Raw genomic sequence first — 18,247 nt, forward strand, 5'->3', positions numbered from 1 at the left:
ATCCAGCAACTGAGCACTGAGCGCTGCCCTGGAAAGCCCAGGAAGCAGTCATCTGCAGTCCTTCCTAGTTCTGACATTCTGTGTCCTGTGCATTTTCACCTGCTGTTTAAATATCGTAGACTCTAATGGAGATATCATAGATGGAGACAATTTGTTTTGAATGACTTCCCCTGTTCGGTGTGTGTTTCTCAGTAACAGTTTATATCATGATATTTATTTGCTTAGTCAATTGTAAAATGTTATGGGAGAGGTAAAGTTGATTAAAATATTCATTCTCAACTACTCTAAAAGATAAAATGAGTCGATTTATCAGAGAGTCATTCTTGTGTGTTTATGACTATTTTATGGTGGTGGTGTTCAGTTTGTATACACAGGATGATTAAAAAAAGACAAGTAAGTACTCAGTTCTTATATTTCTATGTTCTGTTGTTTTTGCTTGGCCATGCTTGATCATTATTAAGGATATTTAGTTACAACAGTGTTTCTTTATACTGTCAGTGATAGTTATGTCCTTATTTATTCACTCTAGGGTCGTGATCAGAGTTCAACTCTTGCTCAGCGCTCTATTGAACTGACTTTACCTAATCATCATGCATTTCATAGAGACTTACTCCGATATGCCAAGCTGATGGAGTGGCTAGAGAGTACGGATTATCGAAAATATGAGGGACTAACAAAGGTATGGATTTGACGTCAGTTACTCACTGAGTATAGAGCATTATCTTTTAGAATCGAGAGGTCGTGTGTTCAGTTCCGCAAGTGACATTTGAAGCACTATTGTATGTTCTTAAAAAAGCAGCAAGTAGTTGAATTTCTTAGTGCTCATTAGCTATGGAGAACATTTTTTTTCTTTTTCATTTATTTTTATTCGTTGGAGGCTAATTACTTTACAATATTGTAGTGGCTTTTGCCATACACTGACATGAATCAGCCATGGATTTACATGTGTTCCCCATCCTGATCCCCCCTCCCGCCTCCCTCTCCATCCCATCCCTCTGGGTCTTCCCAGTGCACCAGCCCTGAGCACCCGTCTCATGCATCCAGCCTGGGCTGGTGATCTCTTTCACCCTTGATAGTATACTTGTTTCAATGCTGTTCTCTCTGAACATCCCACCCTCGCCTTCTCCCACAGAGTCTAAAATTCTGGAGAACATTTATTTTATGTACTTAGATGGAGAACAGCTAAAATTTGAACTTCAGTATAGTATTAGGCCGTACTGTAGCTTGAAGCATCATTTAGTTTAGTTAGTTAAATAATTATTTCCTGAGTTGCTTTATGTGCAATATAAAAACTAGAGAGTATGAAGTTATATTTTCAATGAGGCATTTGCTTTATAAGAACCTGTAATCTGTTCTTTTAAGCACATGCAGTGTGCCTCTTTATTAAGCAGACATTCCACTGTTCCAGGCACAGAGGAACATGGGTATTTCTGTTCCTGATTGTGGGACACACTAGCTGGAAAAATTGGATTATCATATTATGGTACATTTCTTTGTCACTCACCAGATTTTCACTGTGTGCCTCTTTTGTACTCACTAATCCATATGTAAGAATAAGAAGTGGCTCCCACACATGCTCCTACTTCCAGAGAGCGTCAGGTCTGCCCGGGAAGAGCAACTATCCTTAGCAGCCGGCCAGAGTTAAGTGCTGAACTGGATATGAGTTTAAATGTATAGCATGTTAGAGAAAGGAAATTCATGACCTGTAGCCACAGGAGAAAACTTCATAGAAAACATTGGACTTGACTCTTTTCCCGGGACTTTAAGAAGACCAGCCTGACTGAAGCTGAAATTCCATATTCTAGAAGAGTGAGAAGTTAGGTTGAAAAATCTGAGTCGTGAGTCCTAGCAGCATTCTTCAGACATAGGAAGAGACTTGATAGGGGAAACTAAGAACCTAATACAATAATGAGCTGAAGTGAAATCTTGGACGAAGAGGATGATAGTAGGAATAGAGATTATAAGTCACAAGAGAGAATCCCAAAACAAGGGACAGGATGGTGCCAGACTTGTGAGACGCAGAGATTACAACAGTGATAAATACCACTTGGGCTTCCCAGGTGGCGCAATGATAAAAAAAAAATCCACCTGTCAATGTAGAAAATGCAGGCTTGATCCCTGGGTTGGAAAGATCCCCTGGAGAAGGAAATGGCAACCGACTGCAGTACCATTGCCTGGAGAATCCCGTGGAGAGAGGAGCCTGGTGGCCACAGTCCGTGGGGTCGCAGAGTGGGACACGACTGAGTGGCTGAGCACACACACACACGGATGGCCACAGCTGGACAAGAAAGAGCCATTCACACGTTCCCTTAGCAAACGCGCTGAGCATCTGCTGTGTGCTGACACTGTTGTATGCACGAAAGAGAACGGCGCTGAAGGAGACAGGCGAACACTTGCCTGTTCAGAGTACATATTCCAGTGGAGAAGGACCAACATAAAAGTCAACTTCATAGTCTGCTGGAAGGTACTGCTGAGAGCTCTAGAGAAAATAAAGCAGGGAATGCTAGGACATCAGAAAGGTTGCGGTTTCAAAAAGGGTGGTCCGAGAAGGCAACATTTGAGCACAAATTTTAAAGATAAGCAGGGGTGCGCAGTGGGAATTTCCGAGGAAAGCTTTCCCAGCACAGCACAAGTGCCCCAAGGCAAGAGCAACCTGGAGCACTGGAGGAGCAAGCAGGCCGTGGTGGTGGGAGCACGGCGAGTCAGGTTCAGGATGGGAGGGCGGGCGTGAGAGGTGCGGTGGGGGGCGGGGGGCGGGGCAGGGCAGATCTGGAAGGGACTGGGCACCGGTGTTGGAATTTGGTTTTTACTTGCAGAGAGATGAGGGAGGGGTGTTGATGGGCTTTGAGTAGCAGAATGACATGCTCTCATTTAGTAAACGGCCATTGTAGCAGGAACCCTTGGGCTCAGGACTCTACTGTTGTGTTGTATTCTGATTAGTTTTGAGTCAGCAGAATTCTGATTTGGAGATAGTTTACAGAAGAATATTTGCATGACTGGAATCTTTGCCTTCTGAAGTTTTAAGAGGATTAATACTGTATTTTGAATGATTAAATATCGTTACATCTTAAGAGTTTTGTGCCAACAAGTGCTTTGTCCCCTAGTGAATATTCAAATGAGTAAAATAATCAATAAGCTTTTTGCCTGATTGTGTTCTCAGTGAGTATTATTGCCGTATCTTTATATATATGTAGCTTCATGAATGTAATTTAAAGTGAAGAAGCAAGCCAGTAGCCAGTCTAGTGCTGAAGTATGGAATCATTCTCTGCTCATGGTATATTTTCAATTGACAGTATTGATGTGCTTTTTTAAATGAAATTATCTTATTTCCAAAGAATCTTGCTTTATCTTGTGTTTGAACTTGTGACAGACCATGCAGTTTTATGCCTGATAATCTAATTTGGTTGCTCAAGTGTTTTCAAAAATAGGAATCTTATTAATATGACCAAGAAAGGAATGAAAGGAAATGGAAGGAAAGGAATGAAAAAAGGAACCTGACAAATCAGTGTTTCTTTGGTAAGAAATAATAATTAAATCCAGATGCTATTTGTACTTGATCCTTTCCATGTAGTGTGTGCTAGTGGTAAAGAACCCGCCTGCCAATGCAGGAGACAGGAGATTCAGCTTCAGTGTCTGGCTCAGGAAGGTCCCCTGGAGAAGGAAATGGCAACCCACTCCAGTATTCTTGCCTGGAGAATTCCATGGACAGAGGAGCCTGGTGAGCTCTAGTCCATAGGGCTGCAAAGAGTTGAACCTGATTGAAGTGACGTAGCACTCACCTTTGTACTTGGTTATTTGTACCCAGCTCACACTTTTTGGCAGGACCAGGAAAAGCTTGTCTTCATTTCTTTAGGGAAAAGAATAACTAGGCCCTGCCCCAACTCTACTTACGGCTGAATCTAAGCAAACCCCTGATTTGGGGGTGTATGTAATTTAGAGCCTAAGGAAAATAGAGGTGCGTTGGGCATGTAATAAGCTCGGCTGCCCAGAATCCCTTCTGCCTAGCTGGGGCAGTAGAGCATGTAGAGCAGTTGAGCAGGGAGATGGTTTATCCTTGTTTAGGTAGGAACAATCTTTCCTCTCCCAATAGCCCCTTGAGGCCGACAGTCTTTAAGACTGCTCACACATTGTCTCAGCCTCAGTCCTATATTTGTAAATATAGAAAATAAAACATGGTGTTATCTGTAAGACTCTAAAGTGAGCACAAGAAAAAGTTGGAAATACTGCCTGAGATAACAGTATTTAAGCTCAAGATAGTTGGATTTTAAGTTAGGTGCTGTATACAGGATGCTAAGAGAAATACTCCCAGTGAGAAGCTTCTCTCTGAATTCAGTAAGTGAATGAGCTGGGAGTCACGCCTGTCTGTGGGCTTCCCCACCTGTGGGTTCTGTTGAGCACCTGGGGGAAGGTGTTCAGTCATTTCAATTGTATTGAAAAAGAAGGTGATTTTCAGTAGTCTGCTCAAATCACTGTTTTAGAAATAGCGACTGTTTAAATTGCTTGGGTAGTAGTGTGCACTTAGTTTGGGTATTGGAATGCAGTCTGTTATATTGAGTGAGTTGAGTAGAAATCTAATGAAGATTTTATGAATTATAAGTTGGTCAGCCATTTACATTGATTTCCAGTGATCAGTGTTTTTGTGATAATTTAAAATTCAACGAATGAGATGCTGAAAAGTGAAATAGCTGAACGAAATAGGAATAATTTTAGTGTCTGTTTAGCTTTAGATTTGCTTTTAAAGCTACACACAAAGATCACAGGAAAAAATTTCCTATTTAACTTTCCTTACGGAGAATCTGTGGGAAATGTATGTGGCATGCAAATTGGAAAAAAGAAGGCTCTATATTATGTTTCATCCAAAAATTTTTTATAAGGACGTATCTATCAATAAAATATCTAAATATATATAAATATATCTAATATATTTTTATATACTTATAAAATAACTTAAACAAATCAATAATGAACTATGAGTCAGTATACAAATAATTTAAGTGATATACCTTTGAAAGTTACATCTGATGTTTAAAGCAAAGTAAACTGTTCTAAAACTGGATGTGTTTGAAATTGAAGTGTAGATTTCATGATAAATTTAAAAGAATAACTAGGCATAGGAGTTTTTCTGCTGCGGATTTATTTAAATTTAGTGAAACTCTACATAAGGCATTTAACATAGGATTTGGAAAAATACATGGCCTCCCACTGTTGACTCTTTCGTCAGGGTATAAAATATTTTTGTATGATAATAAGCATAGATGATGAGGGAATGAGTTTGCATGTTAAATAATAGATGTTTTCATTTGAACTAGAATAAATTTTGTTTTTTAAAAAGAAATCATTTGATTATGAAAACTGTAAGATGTGGTAATTAAATTCTTATGAGAGTAACCTATTTGGGGCTAATTTACTACCCCATGCTGGCAAGGTATGGTAAAACTCAGTGTCCTGCTTCAGTGTCATTGATCCTGTCTGTTGGTATAATAATTTTTGAAACAGCATGGTATTATGGAAGAAGAGTTAAAAGATTCCCTTATTCTTTAGCACTGTAATTTTACCCTTAGGAAATTATTCCAAGAAAGCAGTTCATTAGAGATGAAAAGCTTGTTGTAACATTGTCTATCACAGGAAAACATCAAAACCAATTATGTAGTCTGTGTTAGGAGGTTGGTTTACTAAACTGAACATCAGCAGAGCATAATACTGTGCAGTCATTAGCATATGACCTGGAAAAGCGTGATTGTGCTGCCCCAAACACCCAGTATCGTATGAATGCAGCTATGTTTAAAATACATGAAAGGTAATGTGTAAATTACCATCGGATCATTGAAAAAGCAAGAGAGTTCCAGAAAAACATCTACTGCTGCTTTACTGACTACGCCAAAGCCTTTGACTGTGTGGATTACCAAACTGTGAAAAATTCTTCAAAAGATAGGAGTAGCAGACCACGTTATTTGCCTCTCAAGAAATCCGTATGCAGGTCAGGAAGCAACGGTTAGAACTGAACATGGAACAACAGACTGGTTCCAAATCAGGAAAGGAGTATATCAAGGTTGTATACTGTCACCCTGCTTATTTAACTTATATGCAGAGTACATCGTTTGAAATGCTGGGCTTCGTGAAGCACAAACTGGCATCAGGATTGCCAGGAGAAATATCAAAATCCTCAGATAAGCAGATGACACCAGCCTTATGGCAGAAAGTGAAGAACTAAAGAGCCTCTTGATGAAAGTGAAAGAGGAGAGTGAAAAAGTTGGCTTAAAACTCAACATTCAGAAAACTAAGATCATGGCATCTGGTCCCATCACTTCATGGCAAATAAATGGGGAGACAATGGAAGCAGTGAGAGACTTTATTTTGGGGGGCTCCAAAATCACTGCAGGTGGTGATTACAGCCATGAAATTAAAAGAGGCTTGCTCCTTGGGAGAAAAGCTATGACCAACCTAGACAGCATATTAAAAAACTGAGACATTACTTTGCCAACAAAGGTCCATTTAGTCAAGTCTATGACTTTTCCAGTAGTTATGTATGGGTGTGAGAGTTGGACTGTAAAGAAAGCTGAGCACCGAAGAATTGATGCCTTTGAACTGTGGTGTTGGAGAGGATTCTTGAGAGTCCCTCGTACAGCAAGGAGATACAACCAGTCAATCCTAAAGGAAATCAGTCCTGAATATTCATTGAAACAACTGATATTGAAGCTGAAACTCCAATACTTTGGCCACCTGATGCGTAGAAGTGACTCATTTGAAAAGACCCTGATGCTGGGAAAGATTGAAGACTGGAGGAGAAGGGGACAACAGAAGATGAGACGGCTGGATGGCATCACCGACTCAATGGACATGAGTTTGAGCAGGCTTCGGGAGTTGGTGATGGACAGGGAGGCCTGGCATGCTGCAGTCCATGGGGTTGCAAAGAGCCGTACTTGACTGAGCAACTGAACTGAACTGAAAGTATAAAAGTGAAAATGTGAGTGTGATTATTCAACTTCATATTTTTACAAACTGTTAATATTATGATGCCAGTTCAGTTTTTTTAAAAGATGGAAAATAGCCTTCTTGTGTCCTATGAAATGCATCAAATATTTTAAGACCACAAAATTGAAAACAAGCACAAAGGATATGGGGGGATTGAGAAATGGAAATTGTTATACTTGTTTTATTAATGAGTATGTGTTGTTTTCACTTTTAAGAATTGCATGGATTATTTATCATGACTCTGTGAGAGAGAAATTAAAGATGTCTTTGAAGTTGCAAAGATCAAGATGACTGGCACAACTAAAGAAAGCAAGAAGCTTGGTAAGCTTAGGCACCTCAGTCCCCTTGTTTTCTCTTCTACTAAAAATTATTTATCTGTGACACATAATTTTAAGACTTTTTAGGCAAGGTGGAAGGAGATACAATAGAATTAGTAAAAGAATAAATCTAATGCATTGGTTTGATTTATAGGTTTTTCATGGAACAAGTATGTCTCTAAAGCCTTATTTTTACTAATTAAAATTCTGCAGTATGTGAACTTGACAGCAATTGTATATACATGCCGTGTCTAATAAAAGTACAGCGCAGACGCGGAACCCGTAAATACGGAGGACCAACCATGGGACTTGAGCATCCATGGATTTTGGTGTCCACCACTGGTGCTGGAACCAACCCTGCACAGACACCAGGGACAGCTGTGTATAGTCACAGCAGCAGCAGTTGGCCAGAGAATGAAGTGCAGTCTGGAGAGAAAGTACTAGATTAAGAGACAGATGTTGGAAGTTCAGTTTCTGATTTCCTAAAAGACCTTTTGTACCAGTTGGAGGCAAGTCTGTGATCTCTTAAGTCATTGCACTCCACAGGGAAGTGAAGTGATGCCTGGCTTCTTACTTGTCACTGGCTATTTTGAATCAAAAAGAAAGTTGCTAAGTGTTTTCTCCCCTGTGAAGGGGCTGTAAAAATGTCACCAAAATTTCTCCTGTAATTATACTTTATTTTTCCAAAGAGTTATTTTTGAAACAAGAGGGGTTTTTGTTGCTTCTAAATATGTTAAATAAACAAAAAACTTGATTTAAAAGGATAACCAGTGAAAGTATCAAGTTGCAAGGAAATGATTTGCCGAGGCCACGTTCTGCTCTTGCATGTACCCATCTCTGGGCTTTTTGGATGGAGTTCTGTGCCTGTCGGAGTCAGAACCTGGCCTTAAATGGCTACAGTGTGTCCTCTGTGTCTGCATAGCTCCCCTTTAGAACCATGAGTGTAGCATTTGCTTGTTGAAAGGAGCCTGTGCCCTGATTGAAATTGATAGCTCGTCTTTCCATTCTTTTCTTTAGGACAAAGAAGACTATCTTTAGTAGTGGGTAATTATTTTGTGATTCACTGGTTTGTGGTTTGTTTTTGTTTTTAATACAACACTAATATATTGGTGATACTAGTTCCGATTTTTTAAATGGTTTGAATCTGTGTATTGCACTTTGGTAAAGATACTGATAAAAATATTGGGACAATAGGCTTTTGGAAACAGAAATGCTAACTCATCCTAAAGGTTACTTGTTCTTAAACGGTGTGTTTATATCCTTGTTAATGTTTCACCATGGATATGTTAAATTGAAGAAGGAATTCATAGGGCCTGGACTCCATCTCAGGCCTGTCCGTGCTGATCGTGCTCGGCTGCCTCTCCAGTGGACTCTGAACTCTCTGCTTAGTGCCTGTGGGAACGACAATGGAAGGATAAGACCCCCTCCAGACAGGGGAATCTTGAAGATCACATCCAGGTTGCTCATTGCCTAAGAGGAAGCATACCGTAATCACCCCTGTCTCCGGACAGGTCATAAACTTTTCCTGTATCTATCAGGATGTAATCACAGGCTTATCGATTATTAACTGGTTGGAATGTAACTCCGGGCTTATTGACTATTGACTGTTTGAACACACAACACTTGAATGATGGGGTTATTGTAGTTGTATTTACCCTACCTTTGTTTATGTAAGTCTCAACGGAATTGAGGTGGTGGGTTTGGACACGTACACATGGGGTAGGTGGTGGGGTTTGGACACGTACACATGGGGTAGGTGGTGGATTTGGACACGTACACATGGGGTATAAAAGATTTTCACAAATGCTGGACGGGGTCCTTGGCTAAGAGGAGACTCTGCCTTGGGCCCGCCGGTGTAATAAACTGCACTCCACTATCTGCATTGTCCTTCTGAGTGAGTCTGTTTCCCGGAAAGCGTGGCTATAACAAAATCAGTTTTTCTTTTTAGTAAACAACATATTAATACAGTTACATGTTTAATGTTTTCATTTAGTATATTTGTCATCACTTGCTACTGCAGTAAAAGGGAAATCTTTCTAAAACTACCTCCTTGGGAGGTTATTAATGCCCCTGTCATAATATTAATTTATCAAGCTTAAGATTCTCATTGAGATAAATGACATAATTGGAATATAATTTAAATCAAATACAATACTATCTTAATGGTATCATTGCATTAACCTAAAACCTTAATTTTTTTTTCTTATTTTTTGAAGTTCTTAAATTATCTTGTTAAAAAATTTTTAATTAACCTAAGACAAGTTTAGAAGATACTTTTAAAACAGGGTTAAGATTACATCTCTCGTATGTATCCATTAAGTAGTAAGAAATAGGAGAGTAACCAAAAAATTATAGTTTCTATTACTTTGATGTTATCAGTTACAAGAAAGGAAAAACTAAATAATAAACAGAATTCAGAGGATAAAAACTATTTTGTTCATCTTTGAAAATGTAGCTTGTTGGTCAACATTTAAAAATAAATTTCAAGTTAAATACAAATGACTTCAGAAGTTCTAAGTAGATAGAATGTAAACTTTTTAAAGATACCTTTTCAAGGATTCGAATTATGTTTAAATCAGTTCTTAATAGTAATTACAGTTAAAAGAGAAACCTAAAATTTGGGGAAGGTAAATTTTCAATGGCTCAAAATTAAGGAATTATGAATAAAATTTTAAATTTGTTTTGTTTTTTCCTTGCTCTGAAAATGCTGCATCCGAGATACTAATAAAAATAGAAAGTCAGCGGCGGGCAGTTAAAAAAAAAAAGAATAGAAAGTCAGATTGAATGTATTTTACAAAAGGAAATTGTGTATAGTCATAGAGATTCAGGGGAATTCTCTCTTTTTGAACCATTCTTTACTCAAGTCTTTAACATCTACTTAGTTTAGATAATTTAAAACAACGTTAAAATGCCAGTAAAGCACTTTTTCTTTGTGGTAAGGTTTTTATAAAACCTTTGCCTTTCTAAGGTCAGAAGGTTACCCTGATACTCTCAGAGGTGTGGGATTGTCCTCCCGAGATTGATACTTTGGTGTTTTGTTTTTCTTCTGTATTCCTCAGATGTACTGAATGAAAAGACAGGCAAAGGATATCTAGTAATAATTTTTTAAATTGCCCATTTTTTTTCTTTTTACTACTAAGATAAGACACACAAGTATTAGTTGAGTCCATTTACATAATAACTTCCTTATCTTTAGTAATCCAAAACTTAAAAAATGATATGCCAAGCACATTTTTTCCAGTGTTTGTCCACTGAAATTAAGAAATCTTGTTGACTCCAAAGGGAGTCTTGAACACAAGACTACATTCAGTCCTGAGTGGATGATTCATTCAGTAAATGTTTATTAATTACCTATTACATGATAATCGCTGCTCGATACTGAGAATGCAGCAATGAGCAAAGACCCTACCCTCTTGGTGCTTGTACTCTAGCAGAAATTGTTTAAGGATATTTAAAATTTACCAGAATATTGTTACTTCTTGCTGATAAATAATATAGACTTTTTTATGAGCCCAAATAGGGCACTAGTAGTATTTATTAACTACTTTAAAAAAGAAAACTATATGCAGAATTAGGCTTTGCTCTGAAACTGGTGAACTTAGTAGAGTGACACCTTAAGATCGCCAGCAGGTACTGTTCAGATTGACAAGCTAGTGGCTCCAGTGCATCCCCCGCTCCTGGTTGCTGTGTGTCCAGCCTTATCATTTCATATTCCTTTAAACTTCAGGCAGACAAGGCTAGGAAGATTGACATGTTTTTGGTGTGGCAAATTAGTAGTTTATACTCGAGCTTTTGCCTAGCAATAGCAACTATCACTATCCCTGTTTGGCAGGAGTTGACACCTTGTTTTCCGTTTCTTAAATATTTCTAGAGTTATATTCATTAATTTTCTGTTTTATTCTATAATTTCTTTCTTTGCCATTCAAGTTAGATTCTCATTTGGGTTTAGAATGTTTCACAAAACGATCTCTACAATTGATCGAACAAATACTAAAGAGAGGTTTTAGATAAAGGAAATGCCAAATGACCCTGAAAGAACTCCAATTCCCACATTAGACCTGTCTCTCAGCTTTACCCTTCTACCTACCCATCTCCCAATAATTAGTGTTTTGATACATGTGTTTTATTCTCAGTGTTCACAGAGCCAGCTAAGTTACTAAACAGTTTAGCTTATTATTTCTAAAATGGTTTTAAAACTCCACTCATAATTTTTTTTATCAGAGGGAGTATAAAATTATTTAGTACAGTGGAGATTCCTTCCAAGAGCTTTCAGTGAATACAGGATTGTTAATGCATTTAATGTATAAATGTGCAAGTTCATTCTATTAAATTTTCACTGTATTAAATTATTTACTTGAACTCTGTTTTCTTCAGAAATCAGAACTTGGAAGTGTAGTCTTTAAATTTAAGTACATCAGCTTAGGAGACTTAAAAGTGTGGGGGAGGTTTACAAATGTAGATATTTTTACCTGAATATTTGCATCAAATAGTACATTAAAAGACTAGTAAAGGTTTTTCTGTCATGTAATTTCTCAAGCAGTAGCTGACCAACTAAACATATGTTGCCTCTCTCGTTGCTTGATGCTCCTGGTTCTTTGCATGTGTCTTTTCAACTAGAGCTTTAACTTCCTCTTGTGCGCGGTTTGTGCAGATTGCAGCTTGCTAACTTGTCTTTGTCTGTGACGCTTGCAGCCTAACCCGTCGCAGCCACACTGCCTGGAAAGGCAGTGCTGTCAGACGGGAAGCCGAGAGTGGGCGTGCTCGGCGTGTCAGCAGGTGCTCTCAGTGCGTGTGTGTGTCTAGGAGCCAGTCGTTCATCCTGGAGAAGCTGCGCCAGAAACACTGCTTGCTCTGGGTTGCCAGGGCTTGGCCAGAAAGAAAACCAACAGAAAGGAAGTGGGATGGCTGCATCCAAGAAATGTGTGGCATGGTTAAACATGTATGGTGGGTAGTCAGAAACTTATAAAAAGTCTTAACCGTTATACTTTTGTTTTCAGGCTGTGTTTAGAAACTATAAAATTTCTTGTACGTATGGTCAGATTTTGCATAATGAAACCAAAGTTTGTCTCTAACTAACTGTATATCATATTTGTTGTTGTTATTTTTTACTTTACATATACAAATATGATTTGTATATCATATTTTTTATCACTTATTTTATTATTTGTCCCTTCTGACCATCAGTGAATAATACAGGTTTAGCTGAGAAATAGTCAAGAAGAATAAAAATGTTTTACTGTTTAAATTTAATTCTGAATAGAAACATCACATTTTCTTGTAAAAATAGAATCCTTTAATAGTTTGGTGTATGTAGGATATTATGCAGACATATTGTTCTCATTTTTCCTCATAGCTATGATAGATACCTATGTTTATACCTAAACTCAGATGTCCCATATTAATATAGTTAACTATGTATGTGTTATGTTAGTTGTATTTTAAATACAACAAATATTCAGGGTTTTGTTTTTGTTGTTTTTTTTTCTCTTTTCATTTTGTTTAGTTTTTAAAAGAACTTTAATCAATTCACTTGCTGAAAAAACAGGAGTGTCTGAGTTCAGGAATGTATTAAGTTGAGTCATGTGTAATTGACGTTTTTAGTAGGACAAGATTAATTGAGTGTTGGTAGTTTCATGTGGTTCAGCCTAATATGTTGATTCAATGTAGAGGCAAATAATATTGGAATATGGCAGTTTTTTTCTAGAAATACAATCATTATGTTAGCTAGTATTCTAGGGGGTCAGTGACTTTCATCCATAGTCATGTCTTCTGAGTGGAAAAGAACTCCTCATCTACTTTTGAAAAATCATCAGACAACTGTGATGAGACTGGGCAGGGCACAGTGTGATCTCTAAGATCCCTTTCAGTCTTATTCTGTGATTCTGTATGATTTCACCTGTCTTTACATAGGCTCAGAAGTAGAACACAAATCTTAATGAAAGAGGAAGACACTCTACATCCTCTTCATGTGGCAGAGTTGTGCCCTAACCCATATGAGCCCCAGAAGAGCAGGACAGCAGAAGGGAGCCCTGATGGATGCCATGAACCTTTCATTCGTGAAGGTCACAGCTTTTAAAGGTTTATCATTTCCCAGGTCTTCACGGGAGTTCCGGGAAATTAACCGGGTCTACTTCCAGTCTAAATAAGCTCAGTGTTCAGAGCTCCGGGAACCGCCGGTCTCAGTCATCTTCCTTGCTGGACATGGGAGACATGTCGGCCTCTGATCTCGATGTTGCCGACAGAGCCAGATTTGATAAGGTAAGATAAAATGACGCATGTTTCTTAAACATTACTGTCAGTTTTCTAGCACCAGTTTGTTACTGCTTTAATTGTGTTCAAAGATTTGGGCTCTATTGACTCTTTTAATTAACCGTGTCTTACTTTCCATTTCTGAATCTAAAAAAAAAAAAAAAATAACTGGTCAAATGGCAACTGAAATGTGATTCATCAATTAAATGACATAACAGCTTTATTAAAATTTGTTTTAAATCATAAAGAGCTTGCATTGTCAATCCAGTTATTTGAGTGACTACAAAGAGGAAACAACTTTTATGAAGCTAAATTGTTTAAATAAAGTTTTATCACTCTGTTCCTCTTTCCAGATTCCAAGTGAGTAATTGTTGTCAGTTTTGTTTTAGGTATGTTCTGACCCTGTTATGCCTCATTAGTACTGCATTGTCCTGTCAATCTTGGAAGTATTTGTTTGGGGGATTCTATTAAGATTATAGATAAAGCTTCCCTGGTTGCTGCAGAAAAGTGATTAAATGTGGAATGTTATTTTAAGCGTTTTGTTCAGTTCTTTGTAGAATCATTTTGGTTTTCTTCAGATCTTTGAACAGGTACTGAGTGAACTGGAGCCCCTGTGTCTGGCAGAACAAGACTTCATAAGTAAATTTTTCAAACTACAGCAGCATCAGAGTATGCCTGGAACTGTGGTATGGGTGACATTTATTTACTAGCGCATATTTATGATCTGTATCATAATTAGCATAATCATTATATTGTCATAATTTTAATATGAGAACAGAAAGAATTTACATTGTAAGGATTTTTAAAATATTTTTTATCATATAAGATATTAAAAAAAAGGATAGGGTTTGGGCATCTAATCTAATATTCTAGACTATCTTAGGGCTAAACATTCTCCAAATTGATGAGTGGGGGAAATGTCTGAGTTTACTTGGCAAAAAATATTTTTAAAAAGCAAATTTATTGTTTTAGTGATCAAGAAAAAGTAAATAGAATTAAAAAAATTACAATGATGTTTTAATGTATATTTGTTGTTATTTAGTCACTAAGTCGTGTCTGACTCTTTGCAACCCCGTGGACTGTAGCCCACCAGGTTTCTCTCTCCATGGGATTTCCCAGGCAAGAATACTGGAGTGGATTGCCAGTTCCTTCACCAGGGGATCTTCCCAACCCAGGGATTGAACCCGTGGCTCCTGCATTGGCAGGCAGATTTCTTTCCTGCTGAGCCACCAGGGAAGCCCCCATGGTCTTAAAAAATAAATGAAAGCAAGCAAGAGAAAAATGGTGAGCCTCAAATCAGAATCTTTCTTATGGCTTTCTTACTATGAGACTGAGAGAGTAACAGGCGGGAAGGCCAGGGGTCTCCAAATGGAGGAATGAGGCTGTAAGTGCCAGACATTTTTATCTCTCCTAACCGGCAGAAAAGAACAAACCAGCGATCTGTTTTTCCTTCTCTATACAAAATTAAAAGGAGGTTTCTCCTAACATTCTGTGTGGCCATGACACCTGGTCTCACCTAAAGCTAACTACTCCCAAACCTTGAGTTAACCAATACATTTCTTTTTCGTATGGAAATGTTGTCTTAAGCTATGTTAATGAACCCCAGACTCCATCTTCAAGTTGGTTCCGCCAAAGGGCCTAACTTACTTGTTCAGGTGTTGTTCCCCTAATCTATGTAAACGAAACTATTTGTTGGTACAAGATGCAAGTCAATAGTTTTATGGCCTGGGATGAATTATCTGGTGCCATTCTAGATTTTATGACATTCCTTTCTTTTCATTAACAGACTGTGAGTGACTATATACCATACAGCTAAAGACTAGGAGGGGGGTACTCTTTTGCCCCCTTCTGATGCCTATGTCAGAAGCTTTCTCTATCTCCTTTATACTTTAGTAAAACTTTATTACACAAAAGCTCTGAGCGATCCAGCCTCGTCTCTGGCCCCGGATTGAATTCGTCTCCTCCGGAGGCCAAGAATCCCGCGTCTTATCGTTCAGCAACAACCTTTCAAGACCATAAACTAATTATTTAATCCCTACTTTTCCTCATCTATGTAATGGGTATAATAATGCCTATTGAACATGGCTCTCTGGTGGCATAAATGTAAGAAAATAAAATGAGCCATTTGCTAGAGTATTTTAAAGAACTTAAAAACACAATGCAAATCGAGTGATTTTTTTAAAATTAAGATGATCTTTAAAAGAACTAACATATAAAAACAGTGCTCAAAATTAAGTCTTTCAGATGGTTGGGGGGTTTGTTCTTGTAGATGGTAATTGCTAGTAAATTTGTTAGTTTCTGTAAGAACTTCTGACAGCATTTTTTATGCTCAAGTTTTATTAGGATGATTAATTTTATTACAATGATTTTAATTTTCAAAATTCTCCCTTGAACATGTCCCTAGATATTTTCAGCTTTTTATTAAATTGTCACCTCGTTCCTGCACTCCCTCTGAGTCTCCTCTACCTTTCTCTCCCGCCCCACCCCCCCCAAATGTGCTCACAAGCAAACACAGCTTCTCATTCTCAGATAAAATCTGAAAACAAAGCTTCTCCTGAACATTCTGAAGCAACATGTTAAATTATATAATTTCATTGATAATACTACCTTTAAAAATCATTATTTCTCATCATACATTCTCTCCTAAGAATTTGGAGACTGAGCAGGCTATTGCTATATAAACTAAACTCTTCAATTTGTTAGCCTTTTATTATGTAAAGTATCTGAATAATTTTTGCAGACTGAAGCAGAGGACACAGATGGAGGAACTTTGTCACGGCAACATAATGCTGGCACACCGCTGCCTGTTTCATCTGAGTATGTGTTTGTTACTATCTGTTGTTTATTGTGAAAAAAAAGTAAACTTTCAATTGAGCAGGAAGGAATGCTGCCCAGTGAGGAGTCCAGATTACTGTCCATAGCTGACAACACTCAGAGCACCGATCTGTGTGCCCAGTGTGTTACAGAGCTTCTCAATGAAGTAAACTTGGTCCCCTTTATAGCTCTTTGGCTTTTCTTTGCTCTTGTAATCACACAAAGGCAGTCAATTTTGATGTTTGCTGGTAGGAAGTTGCATTTGAATTGTAGTGTATTTCTCAGAAATCACAAAGCACATTTCAGGACCCAGTTCTACAAAGGACGTTATTTTGAGTGATAAAAATGCAACCTCAAAAAAATATGTTTATGTTGGAAACCACTCTAGAATAATTAACTATTTGGACAGTGTTAGTTGATATATCAAATTTTAGTCATTTGTGTATACCGAGTGGATTAAAGTTAAAGGTATTTACCTTGTAAATACCTTTACTAACTAAATACCTTGTACTAACTATTCTGTTTTGTATTTCTGAACAGGAAAGATATGATCCGCCAGATGATAATTAAAATATTTCGCTGCATTGAGCCAGAACTGAACAACTTGATTGCATTAGGAGACAAAATCGATAGCTTTAACTCCCTTGACATGCTAGTCAAAATGAGTCGCCATGTGTGGACTGCACAGAACGTGGACCCCGCTTCTTTTCTGAGCACTACACTGGGAAATGTTTTGGTGACTGTCAAAAGGAACTTTGACAAATGTATTGTAAGTTGGGTATTTTTTTTTTCAGTAACTTAGAACTCTTAACCATTGCAGAGTATCTGTGTGTGTGTGTGTGTGTGTGTGTGTGTGTGTTTCAAAGACTTCTGGCTTCCCACCAGGGGACCTACTGTTCCTATCCCCACGCCTTGCAGCAGGGTATTGGCTGCAGTGTCCAGGAGCAGGCTAGTGCCAAGTTGTGTCCCGTCTACACTGTGAACCATGGCCAGTCCTGGAGTGGCTGACACAGAGGCAGCAGCGATTACACCCGAGATCCACTAAGTAACTGAAATCCCAGGTGACCAATTAGTGACCATAGATTTAATGAAGCAACTGAAACTTGAATTTATTGTTTTTCTTCTTTTAATATATCACAATAGGATAATTAATATTTGGGTTATTTTAATTGATTAAAGTATTTTCTTTCAGTTCAATAGCTTTAATCATATTGCTTTAAGAATACATTGTTCTTATGACAACTTTTGGTAGTTATCATTTTTCTCCTAATAGGGAAAAAAATCATTAACTTTATTTTTTCTGTTAGGTTTTGGTAAGCTCATAGATATGAAGAGGATTGGGCCAGGTTCTAAAAAGAGTTTCATTTTATGAATATATTTAGTATTAATATGTAAAAATAGGTATTTATCATCTGAATTATTCTACTATGTAACCTCTAAGTTAAATCCAGTGCTTGAATAGCCATAGAATAATGAGTGAGTGAAAGTCACTCAGTCATGTTTGAGTCTTTGTGACCCCATGGTCTGTAGTTTGCCAGAGGCAAGAATACTGGAGTGGGTAGCCATTCCCTCCAGGGGATCTTCCCAATCCAGGGATCGAACCCAGGTCTCTCGCTTTGCAGGCAGATTCTTTACCGGCTGAGCCACCAGGGAAGCCCATAGAATAATGAGAGAATAATAAAAATATTAAGGGTGATTAAAATCCACTTCATCTTTTATACTTTTTAAAAATAATGCTTACTGATTTCTGAAAGTTTAAAAGCCATCCGTAGAAACGTAAATGTCACCTCAACAGACTTGTTAACCCTCCTTCCCCACCAAATGATTGCACTGGCATTTGAAATATTATGAAATTTGGCCACTTATCCTCTTCCCTGCCCAGCTTTCTTCAGAAG

The 18,247-nt window shown here is 37.9% G+C and overlaps 1 protein-coding gene across 1 annotated transcript in view; it reads left to right on the forward strand.

The window, feature by feature from the left end:
- The window catches only part of LOC136171069 (exocyst complex component 1-like), a 41,983-nt gene that overhangs the window by 11,597 nt on the left and 12,139 nt on the right, over nucleotides 1–18,247 (forward strand). Inside the window, 6 exon segments of the mRNA XM_065939756.1 lie at nucleotides 530–679; nucleotides 7,188–7,293; nucleotides 13,384–13,547; nucleotides 14,117–14,224; nucleotides 16,279–16,355; nucleotides 16,893–17,121. Of these exon segments, the coding sequence (XP_065795828.1) occupies nucleotides 530–679; nucleotides 7,188–7,293; nucleotides 13,384–13,547; nucleotides 14,117–14,224; nucleotides 16,279–16,355; nucleotides 16,893–17,121 (834 nt within the window).

This window comes from Muntiacus reevesi, chromosome 6, assembly GCF_963930625.1.
Source record: "Muntiacus reevesi chromosome 6, mMunRee1.1, whole genome shotgun sequence".
NCBI lineage: Eukaryota > Metazoa > Chordata > Mammalia > Artiodactyla > Cervidae > Muntiacus > Muntiacus reevesi.